At 42.0% G+C, this 21848-nt stretch overlaps 1 protein-coding gene across 2 annotated transcripts in view; it reads left to right on the top strand.

Annotated features, from left to right (window-relative positions):
• Positions 1-21848, top strand: part of Dnah2 (dynein axonemal heavy chain 2) — a 103744-nt gene that overhangs the window by 21928 nt on the left and 59968 nt on the right. For both annotated transcript variants that reach the window (XM_026390568.2, XM_077800793.1), the window contains exons 13-24: positions 12010-12156; positions 13329-13485; positions 13817-14056; positions 14338-14526; positions 15202-15349; positions 15824-16016; positions 17633-17833; positions 17920-18076; positions 18639-18813; positions 19307-19470; positions 20537-20698; positions 20803-20906. In XM_026390568.2, coding sequence (XP_026246353.2) covers positions 12010-12156; positions 13329-13485; positions 13817-14056; positions 14338-14526; positions 15202-15349; positions 15824-16016; positions 17633-17833; positions 17920-18076; positions 18639-18813; positions 19307-19470; positions 20537-20698; positions 20803-20906 — 2037 coding nt within the window. The remainder of the gene's footprint in view (positions 1-12009; positions 12157-13328; positions 13486-13816; positions 14057-14337; positions 14527-15201; positions 15350-15823; positions 16017-17632; positions 17834-17919; positions 18077-18638; positions 18814-19306; positions 19471-20536; positions 20699-20802; positions 20907-21848) is intronic.

Here is a 21848-nt window from a genome sequence, read left to right as displayed (position 1 = left end):
GAAGCTATGTAAGGCATGTGTCCACAGAGATTGCAGACCTTCTGGTGACAGGGTTTTCCTAATCAGAATGAAATAACTTTCCATTTGATTGGCTTTGGCAGGCTCTTGTTATCAGCTCTGCCCTGTAGGAGTGTTGCTTCTTATACTCCAAGTTGTTGCTCCAGCATTGGCTTTAGCTCATAAAGTATCCTTAATTGTTGGGGACAGATGTATAAGGGACTTTGCCAGAGAAGGCCTGTATGGAGATGGAGTCCCAGAGGAAACTGTAAGTGTCTGTCCTGGGCAGCTGAAGGAGGCCTAACCTGGGGGACATGCATACTATGGTTGAGAAAGGAGGTGACAGAACCAACATGGAGCCTCATATAAGAGGGCTGAGGTGAAGCATTAGGGAGGAAGACAGAGCTGTCAGAAGCCACACACATGAGGGAGCAGTTAAGGAACAAAGTGTGAGAAAGGAAAGGGTAAGAGGTTTGGGATAAGACTATGACAGTGATGGGTATTAGGACTGGATTTGGTTTTGTGATCTGTGGCTTGAAGTACAGCCAATTAGAACCCTATGACAATTGCCTCATAAATTGATAATAAAGTTCTGAAGAGAAAGATCACTAGCCAGAGTTACCCTGGTAATAACATTTGCAGGCACACAATGGGATTGAATCTACAGGATGTATTCTCCCACCAAGCTGCGTACCCCTGAAGGCACTGTGCTGGGGGGACACTTGGACACCCTTAGATTAATATGAATGTGGGCACACACAATCCAACAGTTGCCCCTTTTCCCACAATATAAGGAATTGTATTTAAATTATAGAATTTTATTGAACATTGATGATCGATATTTACATTTTAGATATGAGGGGAAAAAAAACAAAAGTTGAGGCAGAGACATGCCCTCTGTGACACTGGCTGGGGGCTCCTTGCTTCTAATCCTTAGGGCCAGCCAGTGAGAGTGGGTATAGTACAGCCTTCAATCCCAGGCAGTCTGGAGTCTGACCTCTGCGGTGGCAGGTCTATTTTGCCATGTGGCCTTAGGCAAGCCACCTAATTTCTCTGAATTTGAGTTTCCCTCATTTACTTAAAAAAAAAAAAACATTTCTGAGGTTGTCATGAGGCAAGATGACATATGTAGGAGCCCTCACAAAGAATAAACGATCAATCAGCATTATTTTCCCTTAAAAATTGCTTCATAAAATTCAGTGAACACATTAATTTCAAACATTTAGGAACACAGTAGGTGGTATGGGCTTGTAGTTCCAGCTACTCACGAGGTTGAGGCCACCCTGGACATCTTAGTGAGATTCTGTATCAAAATGAAAAAAGGATACATAAAAATAAATAGAGATACCCTGTGTTTATCTACAACTAAATAAATGTTTTTAAAAAAATGAAAAAAAGGAAAAAGGGCTGAGGCTGGAGCTCAGTGGTAGAGCACTTATCTGGCATGAGAGAGGCCCTGCATTCAATCCTCAGCACCTCAAAAACAACAACAACAAAAAAAAAACCCAAACCCCCCAAAATCAAATTTTGCAAATTTCTAATACATTTAAGCATTTTAGAAGGGCTAACATACATGTAATATAAAATTCAAAGGTTATGAGGTGGTAGAGGCTGAAAAATCTCCCTTTGCTGCTGTTCCCAGTAATCAAGTTTCTCTCTGAAGACTCTGCATTCCCAGATTCTCTTGTAACATTCCAGAGATAATTGTATATGCCCACACAGAAGTATCCTCTTTTTATATAAATAGTAGCATAATATATATCTTGTTCTGCATAATCAAAATATTTAATATTTCAAAATATTTGCTTCTAAATATTTAATGTATCCATTATAAAATTAATTATCAACCATTTTAGAAAATTTGCAAAAATGAAGGAAATTAGAAGAAAGAAAACACATAAAAATTATGTGTTTATATATGTATGATGCTAAAGATTGAACCCAGGGCCCTGTTTGTGCTAGGCAAACACTCTACCATTGAGCTATCTCCTCTGCCCGTGTGTGTGCGCGCGCGTGCATGCACGTGTGCGTGTGCGCACACACACAAAATACATATATACATATATATTACACACATATATAATTCCCTGTTTTAGTATAATTGTTTTCCTTTAATCTTTTTAATTTTTACTAGGTATTTTGAAATAATGTTCATTGTTAAAGGAAAATAGAAAAGTTATGTAAAGGAAAGAGTAAAAATTCCATACACAGTCCCAATCCCAATGATGATCATATAATTACCAAAACCAAACCCAAAACCAAAACTAAAACAAAATGTACTTCACACACAAAATAAGATCACATTATGAGAAGTTTTTTTTTGTTGTTGTTGTTGTTTTTTGTGGTGCTAGGGATGGAACCCAGTACCTTGCATGTGCTAGCAAATGCTCTACCACTGAGCTGCACCCCCAGCCCATGAAAAATATTTTTGCAATTTGATTTTTTTTTTTAAAGAGAGAGAGAGAGAGAATTTTTAAAAAATATTTATTGTTTTTTAGTTTTCGGCTGACACAACATCTTTGTATATGGTGCTGAGGATCGAACCCAGGCTGCACACATGCCAGGCAAGCACACTACTGCTTGAGCCACATCCCAAGCCCCAATTTGATTTTTAAAAAAATTATTAAATAAGTGAGATTTTCCATTTAGTTTGTATAGAATTACTTGATTCTTTCATGGCTGATAGTATTCTAAGGTAGGGCTCTGTTGTAATTTAATCAACATATCCACTATTGATGGACTTTTTCTAAGTTGTAGTTTCCAGGTTTCTTTTTTTTTTCTTTTTTTTTGGTACCAGGGATTGAATCCACGGGTGCTTAACCACCGAGCCACATCCCTCTTTATATATTTTATTAGAGACAGGGTCTCGCTTAGTTGCTTAGGGCCTTGCTAAATTGCTGAGGCTGGGTATGAACTCCTGATCCTCCTGCCTCAGTCTTCTGAGTCACTGGGATTACAGGCATGTGCCACCACACCTGGCCTCCAGGTTTCTTAATATTCTGTGCCAGAGGATTTCTGTTGGGCTTCCTGAACCTGTTCCCCTTCTTTCTCCAGTGCTGTGCTTTCTGGAAGGTTGATTTCAGTGTCCTAAATTAGGTAGGAAAAATTTCTGCTATAATCTTTGATCTGGAACACTTTTTGCACAATCTTTATTATTTTTTTTAATGGTATTGGAGTATTGGGGATTGAACTCAGGAGACCTCTACCTCTGAGATACCTTTCCCAGCCCTTTTTGAAATATTTTATTTTGAAACAGGGTCTTGCTAAATTGCTGAGGTTGTCTTGGAACTTGTGATTCTCCTACCTGGTCCTCCTGAATGGCTGGGATTAGAGGCTTCCCCTACCACACCCAGTGCATAATCTTTATAGTAGAGCTTAACAAGGCAATTTTGGGCCAAATATTTATGACCAGGGTTTGTCTGAAACCCAAATAATAGACACTTCTTCCAAATAGAGGTAACTGTTCCTGTCCTTTGGCAGTTGTTTTCTAGAGAGATATAAGATGCTTTATACTTTGTGGTTTTAAGATAAGCCTCAATCCCATAAATAATGGATGAGAAAGAACATGATTATAGTGAAGGATTTTGAAAAGTTTGGGCTCATTAAGCCTGTAAAGAAATTCAAGAGAATTTCAGTTTCCAAACCTTATTAACACTCCCCAGGAGCACAGATAACTTTATCAGGTTTACTCTTCATGTTCAAGGTCTGGTTAAGATCTTGAAATAAGCATATTTTTTTAAATGTCCTGATGGTCTTCAGACTGACTCTTTTTTAGTTCTAGGAGATTTCCAGTCCCTAATAGTATTTATTTTATGCCACAAGTGCTTTTGTTATCCCACCTTATATCTCAAATATTTGAACTCTGAGGTCCAAATCAGCTTTTACCACATTTTATGACCAGACCAGCTTTGCAGATGGCACTTAACACAAACATATTCCAGATGTCGTCTATACCCTGTTATCACTCTTTGAATAGCAGAGTGGAATTTCCCCAGAGCAGGCGAGGGGACACTGACGCCTCTTTGATTTTTGTTCTGAGGGATTCCCTCTCTTTCTTTCCCTGTTATCCAGTACATTCTCCACTGATCTGTTCATTCTGACTAATCAGCACTGAGCTCAGCTGGCCTCACCTGTCCTACCTCTGTTACCTAACTGTATATCTGGGCATATATTATAAAATATTTTGCAAAAACAATTTCCCAAATGCATTTTTAAAAGAGAAATTATATTTGTCAATAAAATAAAATTTGGGGCTGCACTTGTAGCTCAGTGGTAGAGTGCTTGCCTAGCATGTATGAAGCACTGGGTTCGATCCTCAGCACCACATAAAAATAAATAAATAAAATTGAAGTATTGTGTCCATCTATAACTAAAATAAAATAAAATTTACATTCTGAAAATTTATTGACAAATTTCTAAAAGACTGAATGTCATTATAAAAAAGATTCCTTATAGGATTTTCAGTTCAACCTCAGGAAGATATTGTCTGAATTTATCCTGTTGGCTAATTAAATTTTGATAATTTGTGTTATTTTGAAAATTGGGTCAAGATGAGAAAAATCAAGAAATATTTTGATATATTGCTGGCCAGTATACTTACTCAAGTGGGTGTGTCCTGATGTTTATGAGCAGGGACAAATTCAAGGCCCTCAGTTTGAAGAACATATGAGAATAGACTTATGTTACTAGAAGTGCCCATATATATTCAAGCCCCTCAGTAGCTGTAACACAATTTCTGGTTAAATTGATATTCTGTGTTTATTTTATTATGATTCTATTTTATTGTCCACTGTTGAGCTGAGTGATTATATATTGATACACAGTGGTTCCCCCTTAACAGCGCTCAGAAAATATTAATTAGTCTTGACTTGAGAGAGTGAGATCACACATAATGAAAATGATTATTACAGTATATAGTTATAATCGTTCTTTCATTATTATTGTTGTTAATCTCTCTTTTGATACTGGGGGTTTAACCCAGGAGTGTAGCCATATCGTCAGCCCTTTTATTTATTTATTTATTTATTTATTTATTTAAATTTAGAGATAGTCTCTCCAAGTTACTTAAGGCCTAACTAAGTTTGCTGAGGCTATCCTTCAACTTGCAATCCTTTTGCTCCTGAGCCACTGGGATTACACGCCCAGTTTATTGTTAATTTCTTACTGTGCCTAATTTAAAAATTAAACTTTATCATAGGTATGTATTGATGTGTAACAAAAAAATATAGTATAGTATGTATAGCTGTAGTTTCAGGCCTCCACTGGTGGCCTTGAAACATTTCCCACATGGCTGTAAATGGAGGTTCCTGTAGTTCTTTCCTTGTTTACGTTTACATGCTATCTTGTCTTTTTTTTTTTTTATCTTTATTTTTGTTTATTTATTTTTATGTGGTGCTGAGGTTTGAACCCTCGGCCTCACATGTGCAAGGCAATTGCTCTGCCACTGAGCCACAACCCTAGTCCCTGTTATCTTGTCTTTTTGAGTTGGATAGTTACTATTTTTGTCTGCACACTATTCACTAGCAGTTCTTCCAAACAAACCAACAAAATTCCTTTGAATAATATTTTTCCTTGCAATCTGACATGTCAGATGTGCTATTTCATAGTTTTCTCAAATCTGATCCGTCACTCCTATGTTTGGTCTGACTGGTTGGTTTCAAGGTCTCTTATGGAGGGGTCACCCTGGAACTTCCCTGAGTCTCTTTTCTTGTTTGATCTTTTTTTTTTTTTTTTTTTTCCCTCTGTGGTTCTGGGGATTGAATTCCTCATTTATGCTAAATAAGTGCTTTACCATGTATCTACATCTCCAGCCCCCTTGTTTGATGTTCTGTTTCCTCTGTCTTTTGATTTATGCCTTTAGATAGAGTGCATCCTTTGGTAGCTTTCCAAGCAATAATGAAAAGGAGTTAATTTTTTTGAGTTTTTGCATGGTTGGTAATAACTGTTTGTTTGTTTGTTTTAACTACTGTTTTCTGCCTTTTATTTACTAGACATTTGCCTGGGTTTGGAATTCTAGTTTGAAAGTAATTTTCCTTGATTTTGACTTTCTACTTTTACTTCAGAAGCTTTTCTCAAATGTCTGGTGATCCATTGGTCATTGGTACTTGGTAGAGTTTTACTCACTCTGAAGAAATTTTGACAGTTTCAGAAAGAATGCATACTTCAGTGTAGTTCTTCAAAGTGAAAAAAAAAGCATTTTTTTCTACAATGTCTTAATGCATGTATCACAAATAAATGAACACTTGAAAATAATTTCATTCATTAGGTCATTTTCCTATGAAGATGAAAATATAATCCTTTGCAAAGTTTAAAGTGGACATTATTTCCAATATTGTTACTGCAGGGCTTGCCTGTAGAACAGACAAAAAAAATATTCTGGAATTTTCACCTCAATATTCTTTCCAAGTAATATTTCAGTAATATTCAGAGTGCAGTTTTATAAGCATATTTTTAGGTTGAAAATTCTTTAATCCTTTGTGATTAAATGGTGAAATTTTATTTAAAAAGATTTTTTAAATCAAGTGATTTTATTAAATATTTTAAAAATGTTCTAATATTCTTCAGGTATTCTCTGATTTTATTCTTTACATTTAGATCTTTGATCCTTTTGAAATTTATTTGGTTAGGGAGAAAGGTACAGATTCAACTAGAGTTTTGTATTTTTTTTTAAAAAATTTTTTTGTAGTTGTAGATGGATGGACTCAATACCTTTTTAAATTTTTTTATTTTTACTGAGGATGGAACCCAGTGCATCACAAATGCCAGGCAAGGGCTCTACCACTGAGTTACAACCCCAGCCCAATTTTTGTATGTTTTTCCAGATTGCTAGCCAATAGACCTAATTTCACTTATTATTATTATTATTATGATGTTGTGGTGGTGGTGGTGGTGGTGGTGGTGCGTGGTGCCAGGGACTGAGTCGAGGGCCTCACATATGCTAGGGAAGAGATCTAGCACTGAGCTACATCCACAGCACCCTAATCTCTTTTATTGAACTGCTATCTTTATAATAACAAATTCCCACATCTATCTCTTATTTTGCAATTCACTGTTCTGGTCTAGAGTTTCTGTCTAGTCATGTGCAGGATCCACACTGTTTTAATTATTGTCCTCATTACTCTCCTTTTTTTTTTTTTTCCATTTCCTTGGCTATTTTTAATCTTTATTTCCCATAAGAATTTGAACCAATATATTTTGTTCTAAAAAATAGTTTCATTCCTATTTTTATAAAAATAGAGATTGGATTAAATTTATAGGTTAACTTTAGATTAATGCATATCTTCATGATTTTCAGTATTTTTCTATCCCCAAATAGCATTTTCTTTTTAAGACCTGCTTTTTGTTCATAAGTCAATATATATATCGATATATCTAGGGTGTGTATAATAACTTCTAATTATTGGTTTAATTATCATTATTTTCTTTCCTCACATGATAATGTCTAACTAGTTACAGTTTTTGTACTTGGCAGCTTGTTTTTATTTTTATTTTTTTTTTTTGGTACCAGGGATTGAACCCAGGGTCTTTACCACTGAGCCATATCCCCAGCCCATTTTATTTTTTATTTTGAGACGGGGTATTGCTAAATTGCTTAGGCCTCACTAAGTTGCTGAGGCTGGCTGTATTCTTGTGATCCTCCTGCCTTACCTCCTGAGTTGCTGGGATTACAGGCATGCTCCGCCACAAATGCCTCACACCACGGCAGGAGCTTTGATTTTTATGTTAATTTTGTACCCTGCCACTTTCTACAAATATCTTGTTTAAAATATTTTTCTTGTAAAAGATGTTTTTTTATCATAAAGCATACCATATACATAGAGACCTGCTTAAAATTTGTATGTTCAGTTTAATAAATAGTCTTATAAAATAAATGCCCTTGCATCTACCACCCTATTCAAGGACAGAATACTGCCAGCAATCCAGAAATCCCTAATAATTATTTTCAATAGAATTGGTCATTAATACTTAAAACTCAGGGCTGGGGCTGTAGCTCAGTGGCAGAGCACTTGCCTAGCATGTATGAGGCACTGAGTTTGATCCTCAGCACCACATACAAAAATAAATAAAATAAAGGTATGCTGTCCATCTACAACTATAAAAAAGAATTAAAAAAATACTTAAAACTCAGGAGTTTTTACAAAAAGATCCACTTTCTCTTGAAAAATCAGAAAGCATGGCCACATTGGGACCACATTCCCAAATGCCACAATTGCAAGGAGCCCTGTGGTCATGGCCCTTTTAGATGGAGTGTGCAACTTTTTAGCTCAGCGTTAGGCCAAGTGTCAGTTGCCATTTATCATCACACTGAAGCTACACTTTCCTTGGACATTTCAGAATTTCTGAAGTTTGCTTTAGAATACAAAACCAAAAGGAGCTGGTAGGAGGTTGGAAGGTGAGGCTGAAGGAGAAGACTTGGTTCTTGTGTAGGTTAGTGCTGCTCTCCTTGGGGTGTTCCAAGTTTTTGAACGAGATGATTCATCTGCTTATGAGCGCATTGAGTTTGAGGTGCCTCTGGGACAAACAGAAGAGATGTCTAGCAGACAGGAGCACATGCAAATACAGAATTCAGCCATTTAGGACTGATCAGCTTGTAGTTGTGGCTGAAGCCACAGGAGTGGATAATGCCACCCAAGGAGAATTATTGGACATGAAGAACCTTGAGGAGCCCACAGTTAAAGAAAGCATCAGGGAAAGCAGATTCTTTACTGTGATCCAGCACTTAGCTGAATGATTTCCAGGGACTCTGGAGAGAGGAGGGTGCTTCTACGCAGGCAAGAGCAGAGTGGGGGAGAACTGTGTTCCACAAGTCAGGGAAGAGAGTTGGAAGAAGGTGGGGAGTATTTCACTGGGATGTTAAGACCTACAGAGAGATGAGAAGTGCTGAGAAGCACCCCAAGGGAATCTTGGCTATAAGAATCCTGGTGAGCTTGATGAGAGCAGTTTTAGAGTTGGGGTGGGTGGGGAGCCTCCTCTCTGGGGGTGAGAGTGAATGGGAAGAAAGGAAATAAAAGAGAATCTTTTAGGAGGATTCTTTAAAGAAGGCAGGTTGTGAGGGGGAGGAAAATGTGTTGCTTGCAGGAGGATAGGAGTCAAGGGAGGGTTGCTTTTCTTTTATTTCTTTTTTAAGGCCATAGAAACTTGGCTGTATTTCAATCATGGGAAGAAACAAGTAGGTTGAAGGTAGAGGAGAGTTCGAGAAGATGGCAGGAAACAGCGTTAGACCAGAATCCCGGAGGAGGGTTCAACTTCTGTGGGAGGAGGGACTCTCCTGCTCTCCTGTCATAAATGGAATGAGTCTAGCTGTGGAGACAGGTAAGTTTAGAAATTTTATAGCAGGAAGTGGATGGAGGTTTTTTTTTTTTTTTTTTTTTCCCTCCTGTGACTAGGAGGTGAGGCTTTCTGTTGGAGGTGTGGGAGAACAGCTTTGAGAAAAGGGGAAAGGACTTGCAAATAGTCCCTTGAGAGAGCAGGAGGCAGCCTGGGGAGCCTGGTGGGAGAGGGACCTTGAGAGGGCAGTGAGCTAGTCTTCATGGCCTGGTAGCTTTCTCCAGCATTACTCAGGGCTCGGTGTGAAGGACAGTGGATTTCACCAGTTTGGGGTTTATGTTAGGTGGTTTAGACTAAGCAAGGAGATGGAAGAGTGAAGTTTGGCAAGAGAATGGTTAAAATAAAGGGCAAGGGCTGGGGTGTAGCTCAGTAGAGGAAATGTGTGCTTAGCATATATGAGACCCTGGTTCCAATCATGAGCACCAATAAATAATTAGATAAATAACAAAATAAAAGACAGCTGAGACTGTGGAGGAAGAAGTGAAGATAGGAGGGGTCTGAGAGCCAGTACCATGGCCTGTGGGCCTAAAGGACCCACTGAGGTCAGAGAACTGGTGGGCTGGGAAAACTTGAGGAAAGTTCTGGAGTGGGAGGGAGGAGGACGCATCTGGACTGGGGTTGTGTGAATGGGTGTGTTAGATGTGGAGGAACTGTGAACAAGTTCCAGGATGTGACAGGGTAGTGGCAGCTGGAGTAGGAAGGAGGAGAAATTCATCAGATGTGAGAAAATTCAGGTGCTTAGGATGAAGGTTGCATATGCAGCTTAAAATGCAGCCATTTAATAAGGGAAAAAGAAGTAAAAGTAATTTTTAATAATCAACCCAGTATTCCCCAAACATTACCATTATAGTACATTTTTAAAAAACTCAACATTATTAATGAAATGTTTCCTATTCTTTTTTCCACAGAAAGTCCTCTCTCACCCCCCACTCTTTTTCTCTACCTTCTGAGAGATTTCTGTCAATTTTATGTCTTTCAATTATTTTTTTCTGTATTTGGGAGTGAATCCAAGGCTTTGCATATACTAGGTAAGCACTGAGCTACATCCCAGCTCTTTTTATTTAAGTTGGAGTCAAGGTCTCACAAAATTGCTGAAGCTGGCCTTGAACTTTTGATTTTCCTGTCTCAGCTTCCCTAGTGGTTAATGGGGATTACAGGTGTGTACCACCATGCCTGATCTTTCTTTTGATTTTTAAATGTTTCTACTATTATTTCTAACTTCTAAGAGTTTTTATAATGTTCCTTTTTAAAAAAGAAAAAAATATTTATTTATTTATGTGGTGCTGAGAATTGAACCCGGTGCCTCACATGTGCTAGGCAAGTGCTCTACCACTGAGCCACAACCCCAACCCTTTTAGTGTTCCTTTTTGTAGCATCATATTCTTGTTTCATGGATGCTCTTCTCTGTCTCTTTATTTCTCTGAGGATGTTAGTGACAATCTTGTTGGCTTTTCTTATTGAGTTGAGCAGTCTTCTTGTTCCCTTCTAGCTTCTGTTTGTTTGGGCCTCTACCATCAGTGCTAGGAAAGGCAGAATCTAATGTCTTGTGATCCTTGGGGTTGTGTTCATTCTTAAGGAAGGGAATTGGAAGCCATTGGAAGCTCTGGTGAGAGACAGGTAGGGCTTGTCAACTGTGAACCTCACTGTGGAGCCATCTGGGTGGGCTGTTTTCAGGGTGACTCTCAAGGTCAACATCCTTAGACTTGTTCTTTTAGGCTGGTCAGAGGCCACAGAAAAGAATTTTCTAAACGTTCCTGGGAGCATAGGTCCTGCTTCCAGAGGGTGGGTTTCTGAGTGGGAAAGAAGGCTGGGTCTTAATGTTCAGTATGTAACTCCCTCTGCTTTCAGGAACTCACTCTCTCCTTCAACTCCATCTGGGGCCCCCAAACCAAAGGCTCCCTGTTTGTCTCTGTACTGCTTCTGCCAGACAATAAACCTTCCGTGACTTTCTTGGGTAAGGGGAGGGCACTTCTTTACTGTGCCTAGTAGGGAAGAGACAGGGAGAGAACTGTTTCTTCAACTTTCCACTGGTCTTCCTCTTTGAGTCCCAACTTCAACTGCTTTTCTAAGAGATTTCTTTGAAGCCACCATCCCCTGGCCCTTAGAAAGCCAGTTGACAGCTGGGTGCGGTGGCACATGCCTGTAATCCCAGAGGCTCTGAAGGCTTAGTCGGGAGGATCACAAGTTTAAAGCCAGCCTCAGCAATGGCGAGTCACTAAGCAACTCAGTGAGACCCTGTCTCTAAATAAAATATAAAATAGGGCTGGGGATGTGGCTCAGTGGTTGAGTGTCCCTGAATTCAATCCCCAGTATCCCTGCCCTTTCAAAAAAGAAAGCCCCACCCCTGGGGTTTGTCCCCACCCCTGGCTTGTGATTCCCCCTCGCTCCTTAGTCATCAGCTTTTCAACTTCCAGAATTCCTTAATTGTCATCTCCTCACACCTGTGGGCTATGCCTTTGACACCTAGAAATCGACTTTACTGTTGTTCTGATATTTTGGGGAAAGAGCAAATGTAACTGTGTCTGGTCAGTCTTTGTCACTTGGAAGTTCCACTTCATCTCCTAACTCTGTTCTTTTGTGCTTCCCAGTCCCAAGCCCCTTGTTCCACTGTTGGTTCCAGTTTATCCCCTTGAGCAGTCCCCTCAAGTGCTCTGCTGTTTTTTTTTTTTTTTTTTTCCTCTCAAGGACCCTTCTGATTCTCTTTTTGGAGATTGACTACTGGGAGCGGCTGCTGTTTGAGATACCCCATTACGTGGTGAACGTAGCTGAACGAGCAGAGGACCTGCGCATTCTGCGGGAGAATCTGCTACTCGTTGCTCGAGACTACAACAGGTAGGGCTCCAGGCCTCACTGCAGCCCTTCTAGATGCTATTTCATTCCTCCTCTTTGTCTTCTCTGCCCCACGATGTTGTCCATTTCCTACAGTTTGTCTTTTACATTTTGTCCATCACACACACAGAAGTTTCCCTATGCTTTCTCTTGTGGCCCCATAATGATTCCTGTCCTTTGTAGTTATGTTTTTCAGCTTTAGAGAAGAGAGCAAAAACAACCAGATTCCTTCCCACCTCACAGGGCATTTCCCTAAGAATGAAACTGGGCCACACTGGGGTCATGGACACAGAATGACAGCAGAGTCATTGAATCAAGGCCATGCTGTTCCCATCTCACCCCTATCCCTTTGGTCTCTGAACCCCCTGTTACCCATCTCTGGAGTGAGGCCTTGTCCTGGGTTAAGTACTGTCTTAGTAAGTTCAGGTTGCTATAACAAAAATACCAAAACAACAGAAATTCATTACTCAGAGTTATGGAGGCTGGGAAGTTCAAGGTGAAGTTTCAGGCAGATTCAGTGTCTGATAAAGGCCCATTTCCTGGTTCATAGATGATTACCTTCTCACTGTGTCCCCATGTGAGATGGGAGCTTTCTCAGGCCTTCTCTATTTATCCTCATGACCCAGTCACCTTCTAAAGGCCCCGCTGCCTAATACAGTCACCTTGGGAGTGAGGATTTCATATGAATTTGGGGAAATCAATAATTCAGACCACAGAAGGTATCTTTCTCAGTCTAGTGAAAGTCTAAGGGGATGGAACAAAGCATCTGAGTGTCTAGACCTGCCATATTCAGTATGGAGCTTCTCCCTGCATGTGGTTATTTCCATTTAAGATAATTAATTAAAAAATAATGAGTGATGTGGGTCAGTGGTAAAGAGCACCCACCTAGCATGAATGAGGACCTGGGTTCAATGTTCAGCATCATAAGTAAGTAAGTAAATGAATAAATAAAAATTTCAGGTACTTATCCCACAGGCCACATTTCAAGGGCTCCATAGTCACATGTAACTAGTGGATACAGTATCGAATAGCACATATTGTAGAACATTTCCATCACCACAGAAAGTTTCTTTGGAAAACACTAGTCTAGAATTGAACTTTCAGAGCTTTCCAGGTGTGGAGGAGAGGTCTTCAGAACTTGTCCCCACCAGCTACCAGTCCTTTCTTATATGCAGGATTATAGCCTTGCTGTCCGAAGATGAGCAGGCCCTGTTCAAAGAACGTATTCGATTCCTGGATAAGAAGATTCACCCTGGACTCAAGAAGCTGCATTGGGCCTTAAAGGGGGCCAGTGCTTTCTTCATCACGGACTGCCGCATACATGCCAGTAAGGTAAGCCATAACTGGGAGACCCTAAAGGGCTGCAAGATTGAAGGAGAGGCTGGTGCATGGTAACCCATACCTGAATCTTGGGTAATGGTGGAGAGACCTGAGAGTATTGTAAAAGAAATTAAGTGAGCTTAGGAAAGCACTTTCGTGAGTCATCAACTCTAGGTGGAGGACAGATGAGAGGGTAGAATCAGGTCCAGAGGGTCTCTTTCCCAGCTGAAACTCCCCAACAGAGGTGTGTCCAAGTATGCATGGTGCTGGGGCAGTTCAGTGGAAGATATATTAGTTCCTAGAAAGTGGCCATCTACAGACCATGGGTGGGGTCTGACTCCAGGTGCAGATGATTGTGAATGACTTCAAGGCTTCCACTCTGACCATTGGCTGGCGGGCCCAAGAGATGTCAGAGACACTGTTGGTTCGAATTAGTGGCAAACGAGTATACAGGGACCTGGAATTTGAGGAGGACCAAAAAGAACATCGGGCAGCTATACAGCAGAAATTGATGAGCCTACACGAGGATGTGGTGGCCATCATGACCAACTCCTATGAAGTCTTCAAGAATGATGGCCCTGAGGTAGGCTCCTGTGGCTAGGGCTTTGTGGTTTAAAAAAGCCACAGTCTCCAAGTCCCATTGGACCATTCTCTTGTCCTCACCACCCTCCATTTTTTTTTTTTTAACAGTGTGTGTTTCTCAAACATCCTACTGTAGTCCTGCATTCAGTCCACTTTCAATCTTCCTGTCAAACTCAGCATCTTGCCTTTTTATTTAAGCACCTGTTCCTTTCCATATTGGCTGTTTCTCATTTCCCAGGATTCCCTGAGGGCTTCTTTTGCTCTTGGTTCTTTTCCCACCAGATTCAGCAGCAGTGGATGCTGTACACCATCCGGCTGGACCACATGATGGAGGATGCTCTGCGCCTGAATGTGAAGTGGTCGCTGCTGGAACTATCCAAGGCCATCAATGGGGATGGGAAGTCCACTCCAAACCCACTTTTCCGAGTCCTTGTCATTTTGCAGAATGATGTGCAGGGAGGTGTAGCAAAGGTAGGGACCAGTGTGTCAACATCCCAAAGCTATCATACCTTATTTACCAATTTCCCTCGATTCCTAAACTTGGTCCTTGACCTTGATTTTCAGCTGTGGCCACTGGATCTGGTTCTGAAGCGTTCAGCCTTACCAGTCTTTTTAAAAATTCCATATTTTTTTTATTGGTGCATTAAATTATATGGGGAGATTTGTTGTTACATATTTGTACATGCAAACAATGTAACAATATAATTTCCCAGTATTACTCCCCAGTATTTCCCCTTTCTCCTCCTTACCTCCCCTGGTCACTTTCCTCTACTCTATTGATCTCCTTTCAATTTTCATGAGATTCCCCCCACTCAACTTTCTTTTCCTTTTTCCTCTCTAGCGTCTACATTTAAGATAAAACATGAGCCTTGACTTTCTGAGTTTGATTTATTTTACTTAATATAATGTTCTCATGTTCCATTCATTTTCCTGCAAATGATATAATTTCATTATGTATGGATGAATAAAACTCTGTGTGTGTACACACACACACACACACACACACACACACACACACACACACATATATACACACACACATACATATGTATGTGTCTCACATTTTCTTTATGCATGCCTCACTAATCTTGAGGCTTGTCTCCTCCATGGGCTGTGCTAAGGTCCTCTCTGTTGTGCTCCTCACAGGTGGAATTCTCACCCACTCTGCAGACTTTGGCAGGTGTGGTCAATGACATTGGCAGTCACCTCTTTTCTACCATCTCTGTCTTCCGCCACCTTCCCGAAATCCTCTCCAAGCGCAAATTTCACCGGGATCCCATCCATATAATTGTGGGTGAGTGAGCACTAGGGGGAGTGTCAGGGGTGGAACTATCAGAGGCTTAGGCCTCCGTGGAGCTAGAAGGAGAGACCAGGGATGTTTGCAGACATATTGGGCCAGTCATCTCCATGAAATATCCAGTCAGGGGTCCAGATCAGGGAAGGGAGCAGGGGTGGGATGGTGGAGAGATTAGGTGACTGATGCTCATGATATTTGGGAATTGGGTGGGAAATGAGCAGAGACAAGTTTAAGACTGTAGCTTGGCTTGAAGAGGCCCCACAGGAGAGATCTCTGATCTTGTGGAGGAGACACTAAGAATCATACTTTCACTTTCTTCCTCCTCCATGGTTTTATAATTGTCATGTTTGAGCAGTACTTCTTTCGGGAACTGGTGTTACAGTGGAAGATAGAGGGCAGTGCCCAGGGGCTAGGCTGGAACTTGGGCTGGGATGGATATCAACGAGAAGTATCTTTCTGGATCCTTTCAAGAGCGAGATGAGGACATTAAGAAGATCCAAGCCCAGATTAGCAGTGGCATGACTAACAATGCCAGTCTGCTGCAGAACTACCTCAAGACCTGGGATATGTATCGGGAAATCTGGGAAATCAACAAGGACTCCTTTATTCGTCGTTACCAGCGCCTTAACCCCCCTGTCTCTTCTTTTGATGCTGACATTGCTCGGTGAGTGGATAAGGTGGGACAAGTATCTGGAGGAGGTAAAGAATTAATTGGAGGAGGAGGAAAGAACCCAGAAACTAGGGAAAGGGTCTGGAGAGGGCAGATGCAGGCACTGTGTGTCTATAGATATTAGATATTATGCTCCCTACCTTAGGACATTGTGAGATCATCAAATATATGTGAGAACACCTTGTGAACTCTAAGGAACTGTGCAAATGGACTAGTTGTGGTTATGCAAGCTTCAGTGTGATGCACACTATGACTAAGGTGTATAAGGTGCCAGGACAGGTCAATGGAAGTTGTGATATCAGCTTTCTGTTACTGTAACAAATACCCAAGGCAATAGACTCATAAAGAGAAAATGTTTGCTTCAACCATAGTTTTGGAGGTTTTAGTGCATGACCAGTTGACTCCATTGCTTTGGGTCTGATGTCTCTGATGGCAGGAGCAAAGCAGTAAACCCTCAGGGTCCAGAAGGCTTCCTGCTGGGACCCACCTTTTAAGGTATCCACCACTCTCAATATTGCAAGCTGGGGACTAAGCTTGTAATACATGGACCTTTGGGGGGACATTTAAAAATCCATATTACAGCAGAAAGAAAAAGGCTTTATGAAGTAACTTTGAGGAAAAGGCTTTATGAAGTAACTTTGAGGCTGCTCTTTATAGGGTAGGTAGGATTTCAGCATGCACAGAGGGGAAGGCATTGTATGTAGAGGAAATAGCACAAGCAGAGGTAAAGTTGAGCTCCAGAAGCATGTTCCTCACATAGTGAGAAATCTAAAGCATGGGAAGTATGCGAAGGGACTTATATCCAGAAGCTGGTCCTCTAAACAACCTCATGAGATGTGTTCCATTATCACTGCCATGTTACAGAAGAGGAAACGAAGATTTAGGACAGTTAAAAAACAACAAAACAACAACAACAACAACAAAAAAAAAATACTTGGGGGGCTGGGGATGTGGCTCAAGCGGTAGCGCGCTCGCCTGGCATGCGTGCGACCCGGGTTCGATCCTCAGCACCACATACAAAGATGTTGTGTCCGCCGAGAACTAAAAAATAAATATTAAAAAAAATTCTCTCTCTCTCTCTCTCCTCTCTCACTCTCTCTTTAAAAAAAAAATACTTGGGCTATGCACAATGGCAGGACCCTGTTGTCCCAGTTACTTGGGAGGCTGAGGCAGGAGGATCGCTTGAGCCCAGGAGGTCAAAGCCAGCCTGGGCAACATAGTCACAAATTAGAAAGCAGCAAAACATGAGCTCAATTCAGACCCAGGCAACTCTAAGACCTTGGATATCAGAAGAAGGAGTATGACCATTATTTCATCTCCAGTGGTTGGGCTTTGTTTTATTTTTTGCAGTGCTGAGGATCAAACCCAGGTCCTTGTGCATGCTAGGCAAGGGCTCTACCACTCAGTTGCATCTCCAGTCCCTTGTAGTGGGTGATTGGGAAATTGACACAGTCACAGTTGTCTTCTGGGGATGGGTTGGCCCAGGAGACACCTGGAAGTAAGAGAACCCTCTAGAGATGGAAGGAAATAAGAACCTGAACCAGTATTGGGACAAGGGGCACATCTGGGAAGAAAGAAAACATGCTAGTGCAAATCTGAGGTTCTTACAGCTACACAGAAGTGGCTAACAATGTGCAGAAGGAGGAGACGGTCCTCAACATCCAGTTCGTGCTCCTGGACTGTTCACACCTCAAGTTCTCGCTGGTGCAGCATTGCAATGAGTGGCAGAATAAGTTCACAACTCTGCTCAAGGAGATGGCCGCGGGGCGCCTGCTGGAGCTGCATACTTACCTGAAGGAGAATGCAGAGAAGTAGGGCGGGCTCCCGCAGGTGTGAAGGTGGGGGCCGGGGAGGTCCTGCGCTTTCTGCCTATGGTGCTCCCTTTGCTGGCCTTTAGAATCAGCCGCCCTCCACAGACACTAGAGGAACTAGGGGTCAGTCTGCAGCTCATGGATACACTGCAGCACGATTTGCCCAACGTGGAGAGCCAGATCCCTCCCATCCACGAGCAATTTACCATTCTGGAAAAGTACGAGGTGCCGGTTCCAGATGATGTAAGTTCCAGCAGTTCTTTGGTGCACCCAAGTTAAACCCATACCGGTGGCAGCAGTTTGTGGGGAACTGTGGTGCTGTCAGGGGGCAGTGCAGAGAAGAGAGAGGAGGAAGAGGCTCAAGATTCAACCCCTGAGAGCAAAGCTAATTCAAATGGTATTTCTGTCCAGTGTATAGCGTTCTTTTAGGCCCAGCAACTCCCTGCTTGATTTCTTGGGTCCTCATTGTCCCTGTGAAACTCATCCATGAGCTGCATGTAGGGAAATGAGCCTGTAATAGCTACTCAGATTGAGTTGGGAGGATCCTTTGAGCTCAGGAGTTCAAGGCCAGCGTGGGCAACACAGTGAGACCCCATCCTCCCCAAAAAGCTTGTCTATGAACTCTAATCTAGAGAATCAAAAAAGAGACCTTAAAAACACTAGCGAAGGACTGGGGTGGATCTCAATGGTAGAGCACTTGCCTAGCAGCACAAGGCCCTGGGTTCCATTCTAGCAACAACAAAACATTTGTGAGAAGGACAGTCGTCCTGTTCATGGCTCCTCCTCCTCTCTCTGATGTACCCAGGTGCTAGAGATGCTGGACAGTCTGAATGGGGAGTGGGTCGCTTTCCAACAAACTTTGATGGAAAGTGAACAAATGCTCAAGAAACACAAGGAAAAATTCAAGACAGGCCTTATTCACTCTGCTGATGATTTCAAGAAGAAAGCCCACAACCTTCTGGAAGATTTCAGCTTCAAAGGTACTCTTGCGCCACCTCTCCGCCTTCTTCTTCTTCTTTTCATAATAACTATTTATTTATGTGATGGTGCTAAGAATCGAATCCAGTGCCTCACAAGTGCTAGGCAAGCACTCTACCCCTGAGCCCCAGCCCCAGCCCTCTGCCCTTCTTTAGCCTCTGTCCTGGGAAGGAGAGAACAGAATGGGAGGAGGAAAGAGTCCTCAGCAGGGAAGAGGATGAGCGCAGCTATTGTCACTGGTTTTGGGGTGAAGGCCGCAGCCCGGCTCATATCTCCAGTGTTCTTACCTCACCTGCCCATATTCCACCTGTTTCTGATTCTCCAGCCACACTTATCATTTTCTCAGTGCTGCCTGTATTCCCTCTTACTCTCCATCCTTTCCCTCTCTCATGTAAGAAGTGAGACTTGCCTACAAAGAGATAGGAGGACCATAGCCATCCTTTCAGGGTACCAGGGAATTGAGCAGGAAACTGAGCTGCCCCTGAAACTCCCCAGGCCCCTTCACCAGCAACGTGGGCTACGTGGTGGCCCTGGAACAGATCGCACAGCTGCGGGCCATGTTGATGGCCATGCGTGAAGAAGAAAACGCTCTCCGCTCCAACCTGTGCATCTTCAAGATCGAGCAACCGGCCTCCAAGGACCTTCAGAACCTGGAGAAGGTGTCTTGCTGAGATAGGCCCCTGAGGGAACCAGGGATGAGGAGCAAGGGTCAGGAGAACAGTACCCAAGGGTCTTGAAAACACAGCTGGCCTGGGGAGATGAGCTCACTTGTAGTTTTTTTTAGAATGTAGTGGCATTCTCATGACATGATTAGCCATTTTAAAATGAGCAATCCAGTGGCATTCACAGCCATTGCTTCTGTCTAGATCCAAGACATTTTATTACCCCCAAAGGAGATTACAAATGCCTTAGCAGTCACTCCCATCCCCTCTCTCCTCCACCCCTGTCAATTACTGATCTATTTTCCATGTATATGGATCTGCCCATTCTAGACATGTCACACAAACAGAACCACATGTGGCCTTTTGCCTCTGGACTTCTTTCACTTGACATAGTATCTTTCAATTTTCATCCATGTTGTAGCATGCATCAGTACTCCATTCCTTTTTATGGCTTAGTAATATTCCATTGTTTTTTTTAATTCACCCCATTTTGTTCATCCATTCTCCAGTTGTGGGTGTTTGGGTTGTTTCAGCCTTTCAGCTGTAGTGAATAGTGTTGCTACCAACATGGGTATACTTATATTTGCTTGAACACCTGTTTCTAATTCTCATGGGTGTAAGCCTAGCAATAGAATTGCTGGATCATATGGTGACTCTGTTGAAGTGTTTGAGGCACTGCCAAAGCTATTTTCCATAGCAGCTGCACCATTTTATATTCCCACTAGCACTGTACTAGGATTCCTATTTTTTCTCTGTGTCCTTGCCAATGCTTATTTTTCTTTTAATTTTTTTTTTTTTTTTGGTTCTTGCCATCCTAGTGGGTGTGAAGTGATATCTCTCACTGAGGTTTTTAATTTGCATTTCCCTAGTGACTAATGATGTTGAGGATCTTTTTATGTGCTTATCATTTGATGAGCCCTTAAGGCAAGCAAAATGAACTGGGGAGGCAGTGCTATACCCTGGAGGGACCAGCTCTGGAGGAATGAGAGGAGCAAATGAGCAACTGTCAGGGAGGAACTAGACTGGGGCCACTTCACCTGATGACTTGCTGCCTGCCATGCAGGAGCTCGATGCACTGCAGCAAGTGTGGGAGATCACCCGGGACTGGGAGGAGAACTGGAGCCAGTGGAAGACCGGCCGGTTCCTGACCCTGCAAACGGAGGCCATGGAGTCTATGGCCCATGGGCTGTTCCGTCGCCTCACCAGACTAGCCAAAGAGTATAAGGTGCGTGGAGACAGGACAGGGACGCGCAGATGGGCCATCTGAGGAAGGGGGACTGGTCTCCAAAAGGCCTTTTGGGTCTTCTAATTCTTCCCACTTCTGCTCAGGACAAAAACTGGGAAATCATTGAAACCACTCGCTCCAAAATAGAGCAGTTCAAGAGGACCATGCCTCTCATCTCAGACCTGCGGAACCCTGCCCTCAGAGACAGGTGAGCTGCCCCTCGGCTTCCAGGGCGACTGCTCTGCTCGCCTGGCCTGGGCTACCTCCTGCTCCTTTCAGTCCTCCCCGCCACAGCATCCACAGCTGGCCTCTTGGGTGCATCTGTTTTGTTTGTTTTAAATGCTTTTGTTTTTCAGGGCTGGGGCTGGGGCTCAGCGATAGAGCGCTTGCCCAAGGCAGGCGAGGCCCTGGGTTCCATCCTCAGCACCACCTAAAAATAAATAAGTAAAATAAAGGTATTGTGTCCAACTACTGATAAAACATAATAATAAATTGAAATGTTTTTGTTTTTCACTTTTTATATATTTATCTTTTTCAAGGTGCTGGGGATGAATACAGGGCCTCACACATGCTCAGCAAACACTCTGCCCCTGAGCTATACCTCCAACCCCCCCACCCAATTTACTTATTTATTTTATTTATTTATTTACATTGTTAGTTTTTGATGGATCTTTATTTTATTCATTTATTTATATACAGTGCTAAGAATCGAACCTAGGGCCTCACATGCTAGGCAAGCACTCTACCACTGAGCCACAACCCAGCCCCCAAATTTACAAAAATTACGTTATATTTATAACGTACAACTTGACTTTTTTGAGATATGTATACATTGTGAAATAGTTAACTTGAGCTAATTAACATATGGATTACCTCAGTACTTATTTTTTGTGTGCGTGGTGAGAACATTTAAAATCTATTCAGTGATTTTTTTCAAGCATACAACACATTGTTATCAACTATCTTCATCATGTTGTACAATAGATCTCTCAAACTGTTGCTCCTATCTAACTGAAATTTTGTACGGGACCAACATCTCGCTTCCCTCCTCCCACCCCCAGCCCCTGGGAACCACCATTCTACTCTGCTTCTGTGATCTGACTTCTTTAGATTGAACATATAAATGAGATAATCTAATATTTGTCTTCCT

Source organism: Urocitellus parryii, chromosome 7 (assembly GCF_045843805.1).
Source record: "Urocitellus parryii isolate mUroPar1 chromosome 7, mUroPar1.hap1, whole genome shotgun sequence".
Taxonomy (NCBI): Eukaryota; Metazoa; Chordata; class Mammalia; order Rodentia; family Sciuridae; genus Urocitellus; species Urocitellus parryii.
This window is presented reverse-complemented; position numbering and strand designations above follow the sequence as displayed.